Source organism: Macrosteles quadrilineatus, unplaced genomic scaffold (genome assembly GCF_028750875.1).
Source record: "Macrosteles quadrilineatus isolate MER2022 unplaced genomic scaffold, UCM_ALF_1.0 Scaffold_5__1_contigs__length_97177068, whole genome shotgun sequence".
Lineage (NCBI taxonomy): Eukaryota > Metazoa > Arthropoda > Insecta > Hemiptera > Cicadellidae > Macrosteles > Macrosteles quadrilineatus.
This window is the reverse complement of record NW_026542598.1, coordinates 59,215,585-59,237,145: the sequence shown is the minus strand read 5'-3', so window position 1 is coordinate 59,237,145 and position 21,561 is coordinate 59,215,585. Positions and strand designations below refer to the sequence as shown.

Here is a 21,561-nt window from a genome sequence, read left to right as displayed (position 1 = left end):
TTGGCCGCCCAAAACAGCCTAGTGTGGCATTACCCTAACGGAACCGTGACTGAACTGGAACTGATAGTGTGAATCGACCCATAACGATCACTACTCATGTGATGAAACCCCATGATTAAGCTGTCGACAAACAGCTGCTTTCTGGACTAAATCTTTGCGTGGGAAGTTTGGTAACATTTTGTAGTGTGGCCAAGCCCGGACAGGGCCCTCTACCGGGGATAATCTTTTTTTAGGTTCTTGTGAACGAGTTTTTTCTCACTATTTTAACATTTATAAGAAGGCTAGTTATTCAGCTAGTTTTACTGTGTGGAAAAGTTTTACTTCATTGAAGCGGGGAGTTTTTCTGAAAGAAAGGTGTTTGAGTGTCCAGGTTGAAATTGTTGCGGAGAGGATAACTATGGATGCTTGGATGACAATGTTTTAAAAATGTAAATAGACGGGAAGCACAATTTTCATTTCAGGATTAGTTTTGCCAACAACAGTGTGTCATTTGGAGGCTTCTGATTGACTATAATGAAGTATTACTAATCAAAAAATAGTTCTATCATAAAATAAAATTAAAAAATGCCTCAAATTCAATTTTATAATGTTTTAATTATAAAATTAAACTATCATAACCTAACCAAACCAACCAAACTTGCTGATAATGAAAAAGGTTTTGACAAAAAGTTAGTGCTACCAAATGGGATTCGATCATGGCCGCCTATAACTCCAGGCCTTCGAAGTGGCAACGTCGCAAGTGGAGTGTTGTAACAGCTGTTTTGTTTGGAAGCAGCTAATGGTATTTTTTGTATTAATGAAAGATTGGTTACTGGACTATGACAATATTGACTCCTCTTAAAATGTAGAGATATAGATTTTAATCTATACTGTTTCGGTTTTCAATTATGTATATTTTATTTTCAATATTTTAATATTTTAAATTTAATATTTTAAATCAATTAAGTGCAGAAATATGAGCTAATGTCACCTGTTTGCCATGTTATCTTATGGGACGTATGTCACTAAACAACACCACTTGCGACGTTGCCAATTCTACCAGACGATGCCCACCACCTTTAGATTACCAGCTCGACTCGCTTTCCACTATACCGAGGCCGATGTCGTCCATCGATCTCTATGATATTTCGTCCCACCGGCCACCGTATCGTTTCGGTAATCGTGTTCCCTCAGCCAATCAGAAGCCTCCAAATGACACTGTTGGGATAACTAATCCTGAAATAAAAATACAGCGGACGGCAAACGGCAAAGTTAGAACTTCGTGTGATCAATGGGATGATTGACTCCACTTTAAATGTACAGATATAGATTTTTAATCCATCTATTGTTTTGGTTTTCAATTCCATGTTTATATTCATAAATTTAAATTAATAATATGCGAATTAATGAGCAGGGGCCTTTTTCATAATAAAGTACAAACTAATATTGTTAGTAAATCAGCTGTAAGTTACAAGTTGTAGCTTGTACTTTCCATTAGATTTGCATTGGGCGATCAGCTGATTTACTAATAATAATATTAGTTTGTAGTTTGTTATTAGTTTGTTTATTATGAAATGGGCCCCTGGTGTCTACAGAACACAGTTTGAAACAAGTGATCAGTCAGGCTGCTGTAGACGCTTGTTGTACGAGATAGGCTTCTCCAAAAAGCTTACTATAAGAGTATTTTGTTTTGATGATTCGATGTTACAAATAATGTAACACATCATCTCCGTAGTCATCTGGCAAGTTTTTTTATCTTTTTAATTTTACTTATTGAAAGATAAACGTCTTATTTTATTTGTTGTAAATTGTGATAATATTTTTATACATATGAACTGTTATTATTCCTTACTGTATTTATGAATTTATTTATTGTCTCACAGTTGTTCTTTGTTTACTATTTACATTTTGTATTTGTATGTTGACTTCAGAGTTTATTAAAACCTATCATTAGGTCTATTCATAATGAGTTTTATTTGCACTTCAATTTAATAAACTCTTTTCACAAGTCATGGACAAACTCCTCAAGCCTGACAGATTTGATGTAGAGCCAGAAAGTGATGGTGCAGAAGAACAATGGCTGCATTGGTACCAGACTTTTACCAACTTCCTTGAGGAATGTGACTCTAATGCAACAAATGAAAAGGTAAAACTACGTTTACTTGTTAATCACATTAGTCCATCTGTCTACAAATACATCTCTGGAGCTACAACATTTGATGAAGCTATAGCTATTTTAAAAGAACTCTATATCCGTCCTAAGAATGAGATTTATTCCAGACATCTTCTAGCAACTCGTTTTCAGAAGTCAGGGGAATCAGTTGACCAATATTTACAAGCTTTGAAAGATTTAAGTAAACCTTGTAATTTTTCCCAAGTTTCTGCAGAACAAAATAAAAATGACTATATTCGTGATGCATTTATCAGAGGTTTGATTTCCCCAGATATCCGACAAAGACTTCTAGAAAATAAAACATTAACTTTGAATGAGGCTTTTGAGAAAGCTAGAGTTTTGGAATTAGCTCAGTATCAATCAGAATATTATAACAAGCAACATTCTCAATTAAATTGCATACAACATTCTACTACTTCAGAACCAGAATCTGTCAAAAGTAACATGTCCTCAAATAATGCAGAGGAAACTTGTTTATCAGCCACTTCCTGGAAATGTTATTTCTGTGGTTCCAGTAAAAAACATACTAGAAGTGAATGTCCTGCTGCAAATCATATTTGTCATTCTTGTGGCAAGAAAGGACATTTCATGAAGGTTTGTAAGTCAGGAAGTAATTCATTACCTCCTACAAAACTTGACTCTAAAAAAAACTTTCAGCAAAAATCCAGCTACATGTGCAGCTGCACCTAAATCTTTATCTAAATCTACTATTACGATTGAAGTAAATGGGATTAAAACTGATGCCTTAGTTGATACTGGTAGTTCGGAAACATTTATTAGTAAATCTCTAGTAGAAAAGAGGGGAATAACAATCTTTCCAACCACCGTTAGTGTTACTATGGCTTCTACTTCTTATCAACCAGTTACAGCTGGCTACAGTCTTGTTGATTTGTCGATTCAAGGTCATATTTACAACAAAACTAAACTCCTTGTTTTAGACGGCTTATGCGCTGATGTTGTCTTAGGACATGACATTTTCAAGGAACACTCAAGCGTTGAAGTCTCATTTGATTTGGGGGTAAGAAACCTACGCTGAAGGTGTGCGGACTTACAGCAGCTAAGGTTGGACGTTATTCAGAAGAAGATTCGAAATTCATAAAAGAAGAAACTGAACGCTTGTTGAAAGAGGGTATCATTGAACCAAGCACTTCACCTTGGAGAGCACAAGTACTTGTAGTTAAAGGTGAAACAAAAAAGAAGCGAATGTGCATTGATTATTCCCAAACAATAAATCGATTCACTCAACTTGACGCCTACCCACTTCCCAGAGTTGAAGATGTCGTTAACAAAGTTTCAAAGTTCAGTGTTTTTAGCACTATTGACCTTAAGAGTGCTTACCATCAAATACAAATTGAAAATGAAGAACGAATATATGCAGCATTTGAAGCCTGTGGGCGCCTTTACCAATTTTGCAGAATTCCTTTTGGTGTTACGAATGGCGTCTCCTGTTTCCAAAGAGAAATTGATTCAATCATACAAAAAGAAGGACTTGAATGCACTGTAGCTTACCTGGACGATGTAACAGTTGGAGGGAGGAATAAAGATGAACATGATACAAATTTGAACAAGTTTTTAGATGTAGCCAAGAAGTACAACTTAACTCTGAACATGGAAAAATGCTCTTTTGCACAAGACAAAATCCATCTGTTAGGATATGTAATAACAAAGAACGAAATCCGTCCTGATCCAGACCGTCTTCAGCCGCTCTTGAAACTACCACCTCCTCATGATGGCCAATCATTGCGTCGAACCATGGGCATGTTCGCTCATTATTCAGACTTTATCAAGAGTTTTTCAGAGAAGATTCAGCCCCTTTCATCGACTAAAAGTTTTCCATTATCAGAAGAAGCAATTAACTCCTTCAATGAATTGAAAAATGAAATAGTAACTGCAACTAAAGCCCCAATCCAAAATGACATACCATTTACAGTTGAGACCGATGCATCTGAGTTTGCAATCGGCTCAACCTTGTCACAAGCAGGACGTCCAGTAGCTTTTTATTCGAAAACATTATCAAAATCTGAAAAGAACCATTCTTCTGTTGAAAAAGAAGCTCAAGCAATCGTAGAATCTGTTAAGAAGTGGAGACACTATCTTATTGGCCGGCCATTCCTACTCATTACAGACCAAAGATCAGTTTCTTTCATGTTTGACAATAAAAGATTTGGAAAAATAAAGAATGAAAAGATACAACGTTGGCGTTTAGAACTGTCTTGTTTCAAGTATGATATCGTATATCGACCAGGCAAGGAAAATGGAGTTGCAGACACCATGTCACGATTGTGTGGAACGATTTGTGGTCGTCCAAACTTAAATGATATCCACACGAGCCTGTGTCACCCGGGAGTGACAAGATTTTACCACTGGATTAGATCGAAAAACTTACCTTTTTCACTGGAAGAAGTTCGTCGTACTACAGCTCAATGTCGAATTTGTGCTGAACTTAAGCCTAGGTTTTGTAAATATGAAGGTACGTTAATCAAAGCTACAGCACCTTTTGAGCGACTAAACTTAGACTTTAAAGGACCAATTCCAAGTGCTACGCAAAATAAATACATATTAACTGTTGTAGACGAGTATTCACGATATCCATTTGCTTTCCCCTGTAGAGACATGACTTCCAGTACCGTGATTGAGAAACTGAAAGAAATGTTTACAATTTTTGGTATGCCTTCATTCATTCATTCAGACCGAGGAACGTCATTAATGTCAGACGAATTAAAGTCTTTCTTACAAACTCATGGTGTTGCGTCAAGCCACTCTTCTGCTTATAATCCTAGAGGGAATGGCCAAGTAGAGAGATTCAATGGCACTATATGGAAGACTGTTATGCTTGCCCTCAGAACCCAAGACCTACCCGTAAAGTATTGGGAATCAGTTCTTCCTGAAGCACTTCACTCAATAAGATCATTATTATGTACATCAACCAATACAACACCTCATGAACTGATGTTTAAGCACCCCAGAAGATCGTATTATGGAGGTTCAGTTCCAAGCTGGCTGTCACAACCCGGCCCAGTGCTGTTGAGAAAGCACAACAGACCCAGCAAGTATGACTCACTTGTAGAAGAGGTAGAACTTATTCAAGCAAATCCAGGCTATGCTCATGTGAAACTCCCAAATGGACAAGAGAAGACAGTATCCATAAGAGATCTGGCCCCAGCACCTGGACAATCATCTTTAGAAACAGACTACCAATTGCCAGAAACATGTGGAAATGAACAAGTTATTCAAGAACCGGAGGTTTCATTTGATCAAGAACAAGTTGAAAATGATTCTAGTGGGACATTAAGTGACACGAATGTACCAGTTGAACATGCAAACAGTTCTTGCAAAGACTCAAGTTCAGTGCCTTCCAAAACGCATCCACAGCGTATACGGCAAAGACCTTACTATCTAAAAGACTACGTCTCGTTTTAGGGTGGGAAGAATGTGATAATATTTTTATACATATGAACTGTTATTATTCCTTACTGTATTTATGAATTTATTTATTGTCTCACAGTTGTTCTTTGTTTACTATTTACATTTTGTATTTGTATGTTGACTTCAGAGTTTATTAAAACCTATCATTAGGTCTATTCATAATGAGTTTTATTTGCACTTCATAAATATAATATATTTAAAATTGACTCAGTTTATCTAGCTATGCTGGTCAACATCGCGGCCTTGGTAATAAAGTGATAGCCTAATTGACAAAAAAACTTAATAATCAATGTGGTTATGGCTTAAATCCATGGCTTAAATCTGATTCGATCAATGCCCTCGAAATTCTATTAGTTTCACCTCAGAGTAATAAAACAAAATTTTGTTTTATTACTCTGAGGTTTCACTTACTTTTTTCGAGAGCCTAAAACACTACAGAGACAGGGACAGGACGTCAAACAGTGAAATTCAATTGGCATTGGTTGGCTTTTGCTTTGCTATTGACCAATGAATGACCAATTTTATGTAAAATGTAAATCTTGAATATTTTTTTATTGGCGAATGGTGTTTGGTGTTCCAGTATTTGTATTTAGTTTCTACTTTCTATTTCTATGTTGTCAATAAATAATACTATCGCGTTATTGTTTAAATCATTAAATCTTATGCAAACATATTGTACTAAACAATCGGATTTATTTCAGCTCATAACCACTTCTAATTTTAAGGTAAACTTTGAATTTTTTTTATAACCTCTTAAAAATAAAATAACTTGGCCCTATCTATTTCACTTTTAAGAGGTTATAGCTTGTAGACTTACCAAATCATTTATGGAATTTAATCTAGCCTATTTGGGAGTAGGTCTAGCCCATTTTAAATTCGCTACCTATTTATAATGGTTTTACAGTAAATTTAGCAAAATCTTAATGTCTTTTTCACCAATTCAAAGCCAAAATATTTTTATGGTAGCCTAGTTTCTAACACAAATAAGTCTTAAGAACTTGATAAAATAAGATTGATAAACTTACTGGGTTAGGCTAGTCTATTAAATGTAGGCCTAGACCAATAACTTACGGTAGCCTAACTTGTTATGTTATCGTAAAGTAGCCTAAGTTAACTTAGGCCTATTGTGAAATAGACTAATAGAGAGGCCTAATAACTTACTGAAAGGAAAGGACATAGGGGTACAGTTTCTTAACTGGGCTATGCTAATATTGATTGAAACTATCAAATTGAAAATATTGATTAATAATCGATACTTTTAAATATATCTATTAATATAAGTTAATAAAACTATCATAACCTAACCTAACCAACCAAACTTGCTGATGGTGAAAAAATCGCATGAAGGTTTACCAATCGAATCGATCCTAGTTTCAATCAATATTAGCATAGCCCAGTTAAGAAACTGTACCCGAACATAGCCTACATGTAGCTTAGGTTATGAATTTGTATACCTATATTATTTAGGTTAGTTCTAAGAATGCCTTAAAGAATTATTTTAAGTTTTAAAAATAACCATGTTTTTAAACTTAATATAGTAGACCTAGTGTCTACTCCTTGGCGTAGTCCTGTAGTCCAGCTACTAGGAGGTCAAGTATTGTGGATATTCATAGGGATGCACTGTGGATGCGATGCTCCCTGGTGTGGATTACTATCCGCAGTACTATCCTGATAATTAGACCAATTCGTAAATTACAAGGAAAAATGTGGTTCGGATTCCACTATAAACTGTAAGTTAGGTCCCTTAGTTGCCATTTTTTAGCTGTATGGGCTATTAATTAACAGCTGTGTCTATGGAACATGTCGGCCTTAGTCACTAACAAGACTACAAGATCGCGCCACTCATCCTTCACTCATATTTGAGTTAAAATACGAACATAGTGGCGTCCCCATCTTAAATAATTGATTGATATTGATATCCTTTCCTTTAACGGAAGTAGGTAAAGGCTTAAGTCACATTTTTTAGTCTCAAGCCTATAAGCTGATTGAGCGTCTTGTAAAACGGCTGATCGTGTCTGTCTCGTGTTTCCTTATGGTTTAGGAAGTGGGAGGGCAATGATCGATAACTGCACCCCTACCAATATTTTATCCTTAAGATTGTTGTCATAGTGAACTCAACTTAATACATATGATGAGTGACGTGCCTACCCAAGCTTCAGTTTCAAGGATTGTAATGAGTAAAATGCTAACTTAGCTACATTTTTTACCATATTAATTTCATTTTATAAAATGTTATAACTTTCTGTGTTATTTTTAAGGTTCTGTGTGGTGCTTGGATTACTCTGTGCTGTTGTTAAGGTAAGTTCTCCTGTCAACAAATTCCTTCCTACGTCTTAAGATATTGTTTAATGAAAATTATCATAGGCTAACCTAGGTAGGCCTACTTGTTAAACCTAATGCTATATCAATAGACTTAGGTAGTTAAAAATCAAATCAGTCGAATGGATATTTTCTTAGTCTGCAGGTTTGCTGCGGCAGGTCTATTTTTCCCTTGTCATCGAAATTCAAGTTTAGTTCTTATTTTTCTTGGTTGGACTCACAAATGACCCATACCAATCTTGTTTAAAATAAAAGATTTTTTTATTTCCTTTTGCTTATCCTACCTTGGCCGGTATCATTTCATTAACATTTAAAGTTTGACCCTCCAGTACATGCGGCCGGACTGACAGTCCGCGTCTTACTTCTAACTGGAGAGGCTCTTTTATACAGGGTGGCTCAAAAGTAACTTGCACCCCCCTTAAATTTTTTAACCATTTGAGATATTTGAAATCGGTTTGCGGCAACATTCTTAGATGTGAGGGGCTACAATAATTATGGTCAATTTTGAAAATTTGCCCTTAGGGGTAGCGGGGGTAGGGGGTAGCTAAAAATTTTCAAATGACAAGTATAGTCGAGTTTGGTATCACTTTACAGGTCTTGACGAAACATAAACATTGACATAAATAAAACCAAAATTGGCTCACTAATAACAAAATGGCACCCTAAAACGATTTAAATCCAACAACTACCTATGAGGGTGGCGAAAAAATTAACTTTCACCCTCTCTAGCTTTTTAACTATTTGAGATATTTGAAATCGGTTTGCGGCAACTTGTTTGGAAATGAAGGGCTACAATAATTATGGTCAGTTTTAAAAATTTTGCCCTTAGGGGTAGTGGGGGTAGGAGGTAGCTCAAAATTGTCAAATAGCAAGAATAGTCGAGTTTGGTACCATTTTACAGGTCTTGACAAAACATAACAAATAACATAAAGAAAATAGAAATCGGACAATTAATAACAAAATGGCAGCTAAAAATCTTTGATTCAATGGTTATTTAAAGTAATTTTTAACTGCCATTTTGTTATTTTTGGTCCGATTTCTATTTTCTATACTATGGTAATTGTTATGTTTCGTCAAGACCTGTAAAATGATACCAAACTCGACTATCCTTGTCATTTGAAAATTTTTAGCTACCCTCTACCCCCGCTACCCCTAAGGGCAAATTTTCAAAATTGACCATAATTATTGTAGCCCCTCACATCTAAGAAGGTTGCCGCAAACCAATTTCAAATATCTCAAATGGTTGAAAAGTTAAGGGGGGGTGCAAGTTACTTTTCAGCCACTCTGTATATCTAATAACGTTCATATAGTAAGTTATCAACATTTTAAATAATCCAAATATAGGTAAATAGATAGGTATATTACCTAGATAAATTTCAAAATAATTGCAAACTAGGTGGAAACCCCTCTAAATTGACGATTACTTTCAAGGCTGTTGCTAATTCATCTAACTAACTTACGATAAATAGAGTGAAATCATCGAAACTAAATAATATTTAAAAGCTTTGTCTTGTGAGTAATGGGCCTGAATAAGTGTAAAAATAATAATGACTATCGGGCAAGTTACAAGTGGTTTGATTATTCAATGAATAAAATATTTCCAGTACCTCATCAGAGTTATTATTACTTTGTTAACTAGCACATTTTCAGAAAGAACAATCTGATTTATACCGTTGATCATAATTTACTAAAAAATGAAGGTTTATGCACTATTTATTTTACATTTGATTTATTTTCCATTTCAACGGTAAATAGGCCTACACTTTACTTTCACAATACAATATGAATTAAGTAACAATATAAAGCATAGCAGTTTATAAACTAACAATGAAACAACAATAAATTAACAAAGAGTATTATGACAAGAGTAACAAAGACAAACTAATAATTGAAACAATAAAAACAGTGGTATATAGACAACTTTGCAAAAACAAAAGGAATGGACTACATAAGCATTGTTCTAATCCTTCGCTTGAATGAGGCAACATCGTCTAGGAAGAAGTCAGCACCATCAAACAATATATAACTTTTATCTCGAGAACCAAAAGTCATATGAACACGTTAGACATGTCAAACTGTGCAGAAAAATGTGTTTGAAAAAAGATTACTTAGGCCTAGTAGTTTGACGAAAAACAAGGAGAAGTTAGTGAAATTTTTTTTTTTAAATTTACTATAAGTTTGATCAGGGAATATTATGATTTTTGTTGTTGTTTAGAACCACTGATTTTTTTAATAACAATTTTGGAGAGTGGTAAACGATAGGGAAATAATATTTCTGTAGAACGCCTTTTCTTGTATAAGGTTTATTGGATCTGAGGATTGTATGGCTGTTAAGTTATGTATTGCAATATTTTTATTCTACGGAAATATTATTTCCCTAAAATCAGTGGTTCTAAATAACAACAAAAACGTAATATTTCTGATTAAACTTATCGTAAATTTAAAAAAATGTAATTTTCATTTACTTCACTTCGTTTTCCATCAAACTATTACATAATCTTTTTTTAGAACACATTTTTCTGCACAGTTACGGATTCATAAGACTTTTAGTTCTCGTGATATAAGCTATTTTGTGCGCGGCGGACATCCCAATTTCACCTACCTATTATCTCTTGTGGGCTCCCGAGACGATCAAACCTATCGATATTGAAGACTTCATGGCCGGGTGAAAACGGTGGAGAAAAAGCTCCTGAACAATTCACACATTTCCCGAGGCTCCTTAGCGTCAGAGTTGTTATACACAATTCTAGTAGGTGTCAAAGGAGTCTTTCTCGATGCATTGACATGGCTCCAGAAATAACGAAGAATATTTGGAATTCCAACCTCAATCCTAATCCACATACTGACGAAAGGCTTGCATGCCGCCCTCATGTTGGAGAATCTGAGGTAGTTAGATGCATCTGGGGTTTGTTTCAAGCGCTTATAGAGAACTTTCTTTGTGATGACTAGATTCTTCAATTTAGGCAAGAACCATCTAGGGAAAGGGGGAAAACCAGTTCTCCTCAAAGGCGAATGCTCTTAAAAAGTTTTGGGAATTGTTGATATGAACCTTTCAGTTGTTCTGTTAACATCATGATCATTCAAAATGGCAGGGAAATCAATCGTAGTCAGAGACTGGTGGGTATCTGATAAGTTACATTGATTAAGGTCATATAAATAGTTCCTTTGGTTGATGTAGTTTCCAGGGGCATTGGAGAGGACATAAAAAGATAACGGTGGATGGTGCCTCTTTTCAACGGGTAAAAGAGAATCCTCCTCTTGTTGGACAGCAGTTTCTTCAAAAATGAACATAAGACAAGATCAAGCTGTACACCTCTTCTGTTCCAAATCCTGTTTACTTGGCAAAGATTGCATGATTCTTAATGAGAAAATTACTCTTGATGCAGGGCAATGCATATGTTACACTCAAAGGCCGAATTCGGACAATGTCCGAAAGTTTTACCTACTTCAAAATGTGGACAGTGTGAAATACCCACATCGCGGGGTGAGCATTTCTTCTTCTGGGCCGAAGCGAAATGCCCAGACCGCGTTGTGGGTAAACTGATTTACTCAAATGCCGAAGTCGAAACGTTCTTCGGTGATTACGCAAAGCCATTTAATAACCACAACGCGATGTGAGCAAATCAAACTGTCCCGTCGGGAAGTGGGTATTTCTAGTTTGCGCAAACGCCGAATAGCCTGAATAAACTACCGCATACACAAAAATCTACATGAAATCCACAATCACTAGGTAGAATAAATAGTTATTTGTGCAACTAGTGAGCAAAGGGAGCAATTGACTCACTCGAGAGAAATACTTACTCACGAGCCGTAGGCGAGTGAGGAATGGTTTCTCGAGTGAGGCCACTGCACTTTGCACCCGAGTTGCACATTATATTTTTCCTGCAGTTACCATAAAACAAATAAATTGGTACCAAAGAAACGTAGCATATTTTTATACAGAAGTGAACTTTTATGGCATTTTTGAGGTGTGCAGTAACAAATAAAACAGTACAACAGCTGACCAGCTGATTTACAGCCAGTGCTGCCAATGTATTTCACCCGCATATGACCTTGTCTGCATGTTACGCGCTCACTATTTCGTGCCTTCACGTTGCAAATCTGGAGTGGGACAAAGTAATTAGAGTGAGATAATGTTAACATTGTCTCATGATGAGCGAATTGGCCACTTTCCTTTCTCAAATCAGTGAGAGAACGTGTACATTGTTAGGTAACTGTAGGAAAATTTATGTTGTGGCCCAGTATGTGCTGCAAGCTGCAATGTCATATATAATTGCATTTTTGAATAACCTAATACATTTTCATGATTTACCTAAACAGTTCCTCTTGCAACCACACCTGAATAAAACCTGATATTAATTTTCTTTTCTCGTTCTGGACTTTTTTGTGTATGGACGTTTAAGGAAGTTACACAGTTTTCCCATGAAGTATTAATAACACATTTTCTTGGGCAAAGAGTGCACAAAGGTATGCTATCTGCTCTCTATTTAGGTCTTCATTATGGATGTCCTGTGAGAACGAGAATTCGGCGTTTGCGCATGATAGAAATACCCACAACCCGAAGTGGACAATTACTTTTGTTCACATCGCGTTGCGGGAATTTTGGATTTGCTCAATCGCCAAAGAGCGTTTGAACTTCGGCATTTGAGTATTAATTTAGGCCTACCCACAACGCGGTCTGGGCATTTGGGCATTTCGCTTCGGCCAATGTCCGAATAAAATGCTCACTCCACGACGTGGGTATTACACGCCATCCACATCGCGAATTGGGTAAAAATTTTGGACATTGTCTGAATTTGGAGTTTGAGTGTAACACATATAACCCAAAGGCCAAGAAGCTTATTCCAGTCTACACCTGGCAGATTGAAGTCTACAGCAATAATGATCGATCATCATGGTCCACTGTCAGACATGTCTGCTTCAATGGAATAAAGACAACTGTTGTATATATCGATTGGCTGTTGTGGTGGGATGTTTAACATACTTCTAGTAGTCAAGTGATATTCTTGCAGGGCTTAATCTTCTTGGCCACCAAAAAAAGACGAGACGATTTATTTGTGTTTGTAATTGTGATAAGTACACCACCCTTGCTGGATTTAGAGCTGGTAAGCTGAGATCTCTTTGAATCTCTCCTATTGTCCTCTAGGACATAGCCTACTATTGATTTAAGATACTGCATATAGACATATACCATTTACATTAACCAGACGTACCAGTGACCTTTGATACTGCAAATGAATTAGGCATTCCAAGTTTTATGAACCAAATATAGACCTACCATTTACTTTAGATACTGCAAGTAGACATCTCATTTACGTGAAACAGAGGCAGTATTGACTTTGGATACTGCAAGTGGACATCCAATTTATGTTTCAAACCAGATGTACCATTGTCTTAAGTTAACTGCAAATAGACATCTCACTTATATGAACATCAGATGTACCATTGATTTTGGATACTACAAGGAGATATCTCATTCAAATGAACTAGATCATTGCATCATTGCATTGACTATGGATACTGCAAGTGACATCCCATTTACTTAAAACTGATCTAGCTTAACCTTTGAAAAGTTGTAGTAATTATAGAGGTACTAAAGGGGTTCTCTGTAATATCTCTTTTTCACCTATTCCACTCAACCGTTTTTTTTGTTTGATGTGTCATTTTAATGTTTATTATCTAGTGCAGGGACAAATGCCAATAAAAAAGGTAGTTTTCTTCAGGGTTTTACCCCACCAGACTATGATATATTTCTACAAGGTCCAGTGATCTTGATAGTTTTAAAAGTGAATTTTAATTTAACAGCAGATTGCCTGCAGTAAAGTTTTTAACCTTAAACAGGGTTTGGAAACACAATCCGATTTCATGACCCTAAATCAGACCTGATTGACGTTGACCCTTTAATCCCATGGTGTAAATACGTACTCCTGCTCACGTTTTGGGCGACCAGGTAGGGAAATCGGAAGAGATTTCCAGCCGATTTTAGGGAAGAAAGGTGGGGATAGACCTGGAGTATATACATTGATTGATAGACCAGGCTCGCATCACTTCCTCTCAAATGCCATGAATAACTACGGTAAAAAGTATTTTTTAGATTTTGTTAACGTAATCTATATATTAATAGGCAAGCATGTTTCTTTAAAACCTTTTTTCTCAGCTCGTGTGTATCGTAGATCTACGCATACTGTTAGAAAGATATTTTCCTGTAGATGCGCAGAATCCCTTTATAAATTAAAATAGGCTAAAAAACACAAAAAATGAATTTTAATTTTAATAAATTAACATGGGTCTTTTGGCTTGCCATGCTGGTTACGAGATAATAACGCAATATAAATAGAAAATCCAAACAAATGGAAGAAATTCCAATCATCTGTTTTATTTACAGCGTGGGTGAATATAGAAAAGTCTGTAAATTACATATTTTTGGAAACACACAAAAATGAAAAACAATTTTTTTTATTGACATGGGCCTTAGGGTTGCCATGCTGGTGATATAATAGCAACGAAATATAAATAGAAAATCAAAACAAATGGAAGAAATTCCAATTATATGTTTTATTTACAGTACAGTGTGGGGTGGAAATAGAGAATTCTGTACATTACATATTTTTTGGCCGAGTTTTCAACCATTGGACGACCTTAAGTTTTTATAAAAAGTCAAATAATTAAGTATTTTAAAGTCTTACTTTAAAAAAAAAACACAAAAAGCAGTTAATCCATGAAAATCACCGGCGTCATACGCAAGAAATTTCGGTCTTCAGCATCCAATATGTCCATAAATGTTGCTCAATACAGGTCTTTAGAGGTGTCTGTTTCATCCACATCTCCTTTTTTTTCTTGCACACTGCCAATGGAGTATGCTTCTCAAATAACTTGCCGCTTTGATAAATACTGAGCACTACCCTTTAAAAACAAAAAAAAAAACATAATTATATTTTAGCTAATAATGACGTTCTTCAACAAAGGGAAGGAAAGCAACGCACTGAGCACAGTTTGGGCGCATAGTTTGTTCAAAGGCAATTGAGTAGCACCAGTTTTCTCCCTCAAAAACAATTCCTTTTATGGAGAAAATCAATGATCAAAATTAAATAAAATCAATTCTCTTGTTGAGACATACCAAGTAAAATTAAGTATTTGTGGTCCAAAATTCATCCTTGAGTTAGTTTATTTTGGACTAGGAAAAGACGATGGCTATGCATACTAATTTTCAAATACTCTTAGTTATACTGAAAAATTCTATATGGAAAATGATATACATTAGGCTACTGTATATCCGTGATAAACAGACTCTCATATGGATTATTGAGCGTACAATGCAAACTTTATAACACTTAATTTCAATTACGGCTAAACATATTTTAGCCAAACTTACTGAGGTTGTTTTCTCAAATGTTTAAATGGTTTGGCCGTAACAAATTTCAATTTTTGATAATGCATATAATTTAAAAGTAACTCAAAATTTTAAAATTTTTACATTTGCCTTATGGGTTGTCATGATGGTTACAAAATAACAACGTAAATCTAAACAAAACAAAGAATCGTAGCATATGGTAAGATCAAGCCACGACCTAAACAAAGTGCAAAGGAAAAATAATTCGGATGATGACAAAATAATACAGAGAAAGTCTTAGGTTTACATTTAGTTGCAAATTGAAAACGACCATTGATTGAATAGGTACAGTCATAGATAAAACATACTTTCTTAGGTACAGTATTTTTAAAGATTTGATTTACGTAGCTAAATGAGGTTATAACAATAAATATTTTGTTATCATAACATCCATCGGTGTATCACATTCATGGATCCTTCTCATAAATGGCAAACTTAAACAGGTCCACGACGTAGGAAGTGGTGAAGGAAGTAGTAAAGGCTAAAGATACTTAGTGTGGGAACTCTTTGTGGTAGTTATATAATTGTATGTAATTTACTAAAATGCTATGGGAAGGAGAAAAACAAGACTACGACCACAGAAAACATCTGTGCTACGACCACAGATAACAGTAGGCCTACTACTATAACCTTTAACCTACTACATAACCTAACATACTACTATAGGTTATAGTAATATGTTTTCTGTGCTACGACGTAGGAAGTTGTGAAGGAAGTAGTAACGGCTGGCATTACGGAGTATGGGAATCGTTTGTGACAGTTACATTAATGTAATTGCAAAACTAAAATGCTATGGGAAGAGAGGGAAACAGGTCAAAGACGTAGGAAGTGGTGAAGGCGAACAGTCCGGATTGTGGAAACCGTTTGTGACAGTTACACTAATGTATCTTCAATACTGAAATGCAATGGAAAGGGAGGGAAACAGGTCCATGACATAGGAAGTGGCGAAAGAAGTAGTAAAAGCTAGCAGTGTGGTATATGAGAACCGTCTGTTGCAGTTAGAATAATGTATCTGCTATCCCAAAATTCTATAGGAAGGGAGGGAAACAGGTCCGTGACGTAGGAAGTGGTGATGGAAGTAGTAAAGGCTAAAGTCGTTGAGTGTGGGAACCGTCTGTGGCAGTTAGATTTATGTATCTGCAATCATATAATCCTTTTGAGAAGGGACAGAAAAAGAGGTCCACGGTGTAGGAAGTGGTGAAGGAAGTAGTAAAGGCAAGTGGCGTGGAGTGTGGGAGCCATTGGTGGCAGTTAGATTAAAGCGTCTGTAATACGCTATGAGAAAGGAGGGAAACAGGTCCATGCGTTGGAAGTGGTGAAGGCAGTAGTAAAGGCAAGCAGCGTGGAGTGTGGAAACAGTTGGTGACAGTTAAATTAATGTATCGGCAATCCTAAAATGCTATGGGAAGGGAGGGAAACAAGTCCAAAGGCTAGCAGTGCGGAGTTTGGGAAAATTTATATTTTGTATTATATCTATAATCACTTGTTTATTTATTGCTTTATTAAAAACCATGAAACATGATTGGCTTCATTGGCTCAACTGGCTTTCACTGCTATGAAAGCTATCCTAGTAAAATAAGACTTGTTATTAAAGTTGACTTCTCATCGAGGTTTGAAATCACCTGATTAGGGATAAAATAATATCAAGGGGCTTTGAAAATGACCCTTAATTGTTATCACAGGTGACTTGTTATCGAGGTTTTACTGTATTTATGTAACTGCTTGTCGATGTTGGTAAAACACTGTAAACATCCTTATAAGAGAGAAACATTTAGACGGCTTAAAAAAAAACAAAAAAATCAAGGCGTCAGAGTTTTAATAAGGATGATTTCTATTTGCACTACATATCTAAAATCATTTGATTGACTTAATGTATATGTGTGGCGCTTAAAAAAGCTTGTTGACAAAGACATACTCATAAAGGTCTATTTTGGTTGTTTCCAACAGCATAATCAAATATGGAATAGTCTTCTGGTGGAGCAGCCCACTGGCTCAAGTATTCTTCTGTTACAAAAACGCATCATTAGAATAATATGCAACAAAATTATCTAGCACACTGTCAAGAACTATTTGTAGAATCAAAAATCCTAACCATACCAGACCTTTTTAATCTGGAGTCAACACTGATGGTCAACAGGAAGCCTGAAAACTTTAGCAAGAATGTTGATATACATAACTAACACTCGCCAGAGGAATAATATACACGTACCGGTACCTCAAGTGTCAAGCCTAGCTATGGACCAAGATTCATGTGTACTAAAGTTTTTAATAAAGTACCAATCGAAGTATAGAAGATGAAAAGTCCTGAAAACCAAATTAAGACTTCCTTCTCAAGAGGCCTTACTACTATGTGGAAGAGTTTTTCAATGATTAGGCCATCAACAAACTGACGACGACACATCAGTGCTTCCAGTGAGAAACTTTCAAGTATCATTCAAAAGTAAGTAAGTAGGTCTATGTTCTGCATGTCGGCAGTTGTTACAGTAGTTACTAGGTGTGCCGCTGAAGCGCCACTTTACTTGGCTCGCTTTGCTCATTCACACAATCAATATCAACGCTGTAGCCAACTACTGTCAAGTAGAGCGTTGTGTTTCGTCTTCGTGTTACTGTATCTTTGTCGCCCAAGTGACATGTCGGCTGGCGTGTGTGAGTGTGAGTGATAATGGCGTTTCATTATAAGTGACATACTTGTACTGTATCTGGCTAGTGCTGGACAGTGGACGGTTTTGTTTACCGGGATCGCCGGTGTGCTTAGTCAGTGTTTACATCGGTCCTTGATTGAGATTGACGCAGTGTGCTCGGAATTCTACAACGGTTTTGTTAGGTAAAACTACCGCTGTGACGTTGGGTGTTTTTGGTATGGCTATAGGTGTTATTTTGGTGTAATTAGCAAAAGGGATAATTATATTAGATTGGCTCATAACGTAGAAGTAAAAACACTGAAAACAAAATTATCGAGCTTAAAAAGCTAACGCATTTTGTACACAATTTTTGCGGAGTAAAACGGTATGTTATCTTTGGCGGCGATGGTTATAAAACATATTGTATATACATTAACTTAGGAATCCCTTTGATAATAATAACTGTGTGTCATTGTATATACCTTAAACCTCTTAACATTTGCGTCTTTGTGTGAACTAAACTCGTTGTGTACGGCTATAAGATATTCAGAATAACAATAATTCAGTTGTCGATGTGGTTATAAAAAATAATCTCGTAATTATGCGTGATGTTAAAAATTAACCAGCTTCAATAGAAGTGCCACAAATACTTCCAATTAAAGCGTATTCAATTAAGAAACAATATGCGTTTAATGATGAAAATTTACAATTTCTTTGAAGCATCCAATTACTTTTAAGTATTATGATAAACGAAATACCTAAGCACTCGGATAATCTAAAAACAAGTAGTTATCGCGACATATTGCCTATAATTAATTGTGGTTAGCGAAAACACCACATTCAAACGAGTCATCTCAACGCGCCTCAATTCAGTACAATGGTTCGTTCAACCTGAATGCTCCGCGGCAGTTTTAAAGAAGTGTCGGCAATTTTTACTTGGTGTTCCATTTTACTCGGTATAAAAATGCTTAATCAGGGTTTTGCGTTTGATTGTTGCTGAATAGTTTGGGATAAGTTTTCTTTTGCTCAGTAAATTCAGTAATTTGTTTGAGTTTAATCGGTGAGAGTAAGCTGGGTGAGGATTTAGTGTAGGCTAACTAAACTAAACCTATTTTGACGTTAAATTAGCAAATATTTTAAATCCACTAATTTCATACAAATAATTTTTTTGTTTAGTTTTGCTAATTTTTGTTTAAATTACATTTGTTGCAAAGTAAACTCTTTAAACACCATTCAAATACGCGACATGAATGGAATTTACAACAGTTTTATACTGGCTATTCTTTTACGTTTGTATGAATTGATTTAACAATATTATTATAGGTTTACGGTTTACCAATTGAACAATACACATTTAACTACCGGTACTTGAATGGTACGTTCTATGTTTTATCCCCATCATAATTTGTAGCCAACTATGAAAACTACTTGTGCAATCCTGTGAACATACATGTGTTTCGTTAACATCTGTTCTAGACCAATTTGTGCACAGCCTTGTATGTTTTTTTAGATTTATTTTATTCTCACGAATAAAAAAAATTGATATCGTTAATTCCGTATTATCTTGCTTTAAACCCCTTCGATTCATCGTTGAAAAATCGATTAAGATGTTGCTCATCTATTTCAGTCGTGTTGCTAAAACACTTGATCGAACAACAAATTAAAGCATTGTAAAACTCCGACCAAAGTTGTAGTACAGTAATTTAATTGAAACAGGGTTTTCCTAATCATATTTACTATTCAGGACCAGGCGTAATCCCAACTGATTAAGAAAAAACGGAATTGTAAGTTAAACAAAGTGAGAAACAAGCGAACTGAGTCAGCTGGCGTGTGACGTCATGTGTGAGTAAGAGAGCGATATGTTGACTTGCGATGATCGCCCATGATGTGTTGTCCATCATGTATCGTAGACCTGCTCCCGTCTATCGAGTATTCCAGTACTTGGAAACGTAAGTATTTTACACCCATCTATACTTTGTAGCATTTACTTTGTATACTGAAGTTAGACTTGTCATGTTGTAAAATCTCTATATGTAGGCCTACGTCGTGACCGGTTATGTTTTAGTGTATTGTAGTTTTCCTGTTTTTCACTTTTTGAGATATAACTTAAAAGTTTTCGATTTGCTCTATATTTCAGAGTTATCAGAGAACATGCAGCAGTTTATATTTTGTATACCATTACAATCGGTTGGAACGTTTTGCTTCGTTAATTTTTAAGAGTGGATGAAAGTATGAGAAACATTTCCTGACATAAAAGACATTCAAGACTTAACTCTACATATTATGCATTGGAGAGAAACGCACTTAAAATTGACGCTGATACGCAAAAATGATCACTAATCTGAGTGTGATTATTATATACATACCGTAATCACTATACTTCAAGTAAAATTCGTCCAGTTTTGATGAAATTTGGTACAATTGTGTTATCCTACGTTTACTAGAACAAGTTCGCGAACCACCCTGAGTTAGGCCTACCTTGTAACACATGAGAACTTTTTTACAGAGTGTTTTATGGGGTAAAAATTTGTTTTCCCATCCTGACCCCCCAACATAAACATTGCAATTACTGTCTAAACTATAGAGCAAAATATAAGAAACAGTTTAGTATATTCAAGCGCTGTTGTACGTCTAGACTTTGGAGGTTGCGAAGAAAATTTTACAAAAACTTAAAACTTAAAATTTCTATGCTATTTTTTATGGAAAATAAATATACCTGTTCTTGTTTATAAATATATTTTGGTCAAATTTAGCAAATCTACTGATTTTATTCTAAGCTATAACATTTTAATAAAATAAAACACTTTTATAACATATTTACTAGAGCAGCAAGCCTATTCTAGCGTATTCAATAAACTTAATGTTACTTATATGGGAAATAAATCAGACAATGTTAAGGAAATATATTAGTGATTATCAAACCAGGCAAATGGAAAATCTCCTAAGTGTGCAAGTTTGCTGCGGCGGGGTCTTTAAATCATCTATGAACATTTATTTTAGATATAACGAATGAAAAATATGACACATGTTTATTGAAGTTTCTTGTTTTCCATTTTATGCTTAGCATACTTTGTAAGCGCTTAAACAACTTTTACAATCCTCTCAAAATTATTATTCACATTATCAGAAACAACAATTAAACAATAAGTTATGTTCATTTTCAAAAGTAATAATAATTATAATACTTATTTAAACACGAGAGTTATAATCCCATAATAGTATAAATTATATGTACCGTATATTATACAGTAGGTAGTCATTAATGTACACACGGATCAATTTTATTCACGTTTGGCAAATTAGTTGGATGTTAGATGCTTTACTACCCTCAATCTAGATAAACTATATTTGGATATTTATTTTATGTAGTTTGCTATTATGTGACGTGCGTACAATACAACATTTTCAACACTTATGACTGAGCGTGATGACCAAGTTGTGTCGTGTGATGAAACGTTTCAAACAGGTGCACGCCACTCTTAAAACAGCACCTGCTAATCTCAAGGTAACTTTAATTACGCGCCAAAGTTTTACCACGAACTCCATTCTGTGGTTTTACTGTCACGTGAATCTCTGAAGTATGAGTTCGCTTTAATACAGGGTGATTCTAAATTATTGTTTCACTTATGAATCTTAATAAATGATAAAATCCA

The 21,561-nt window shown here is 35.4% G+C and overlaps 2 protein-coding genes across 4 annotated transcripts in view; both read left to right on the top strand.

Annotated features, from left to right (window-relative positions):
* The first annotated feature begins 1,990 nt into the window (after positions 1–1,990).
* On the top strand, positions 1,991–5,572 carry LOC128995632 (uncharacterized). Its single transcript, XM_054420649.1, has 2 exons — positions 1,991–2,125; positions 3,176–5,572. The coding sequence occupies exons 1-2, from the start codon at positions 1,991–1,993 to the stop codon at positions 5,570–5,572; spliced, it is 2,532 nt and encodes an 843-aa protein (XP_054276624.1).
* Positions 5,573–6,185: 613 nt separating this feature from the next.
* LOC128994684 (focal adhesion kinase 1-like) overlaps positions 6,186–21,561 on the top strand; it is a 101,184-nt gene continuing 85,808 nt past the window's right edge. The window contains exons 1-2 of one of the 3 annotated variants that reach the window (XM_054419404.1): positions 6,186–6,303; positions 7,837–7,876. Coding sequence is in view for 2 of the 3 variants with exons in the window: in XM_054419402.1 (XP_054275377.1) it covers positions 19,781–19,857 (77 nt within the window). In the remaining variant the exon portion in view is untranslated. Of the gene's footprint in view, positions 6,304–7,836; positions 7,877–17,881; positions 18,145–19,652; positions 19,858–21,561 lie in introns of those variants that run through there. The other 2 variants (XM_054419402.1, XM_054419401.1) reach the window with 2 other exon arrangements.

Coding starts and splice junctions, on each gene's coding strand:
- LOC128995632 (XM_054420649.1), top strand. CDS start 1,991: ATGGACAAACTCCTCAAGCCTGACAGATTTGATGTAGAGCCAGAAAGT. Junction 2,126..3,175: donor CTAATGCAACAAATGAAAAG/GTAAAACTACGT, acceptor TTTGGGGGTAAG/AAACCTACGCTGAAGGTGTG.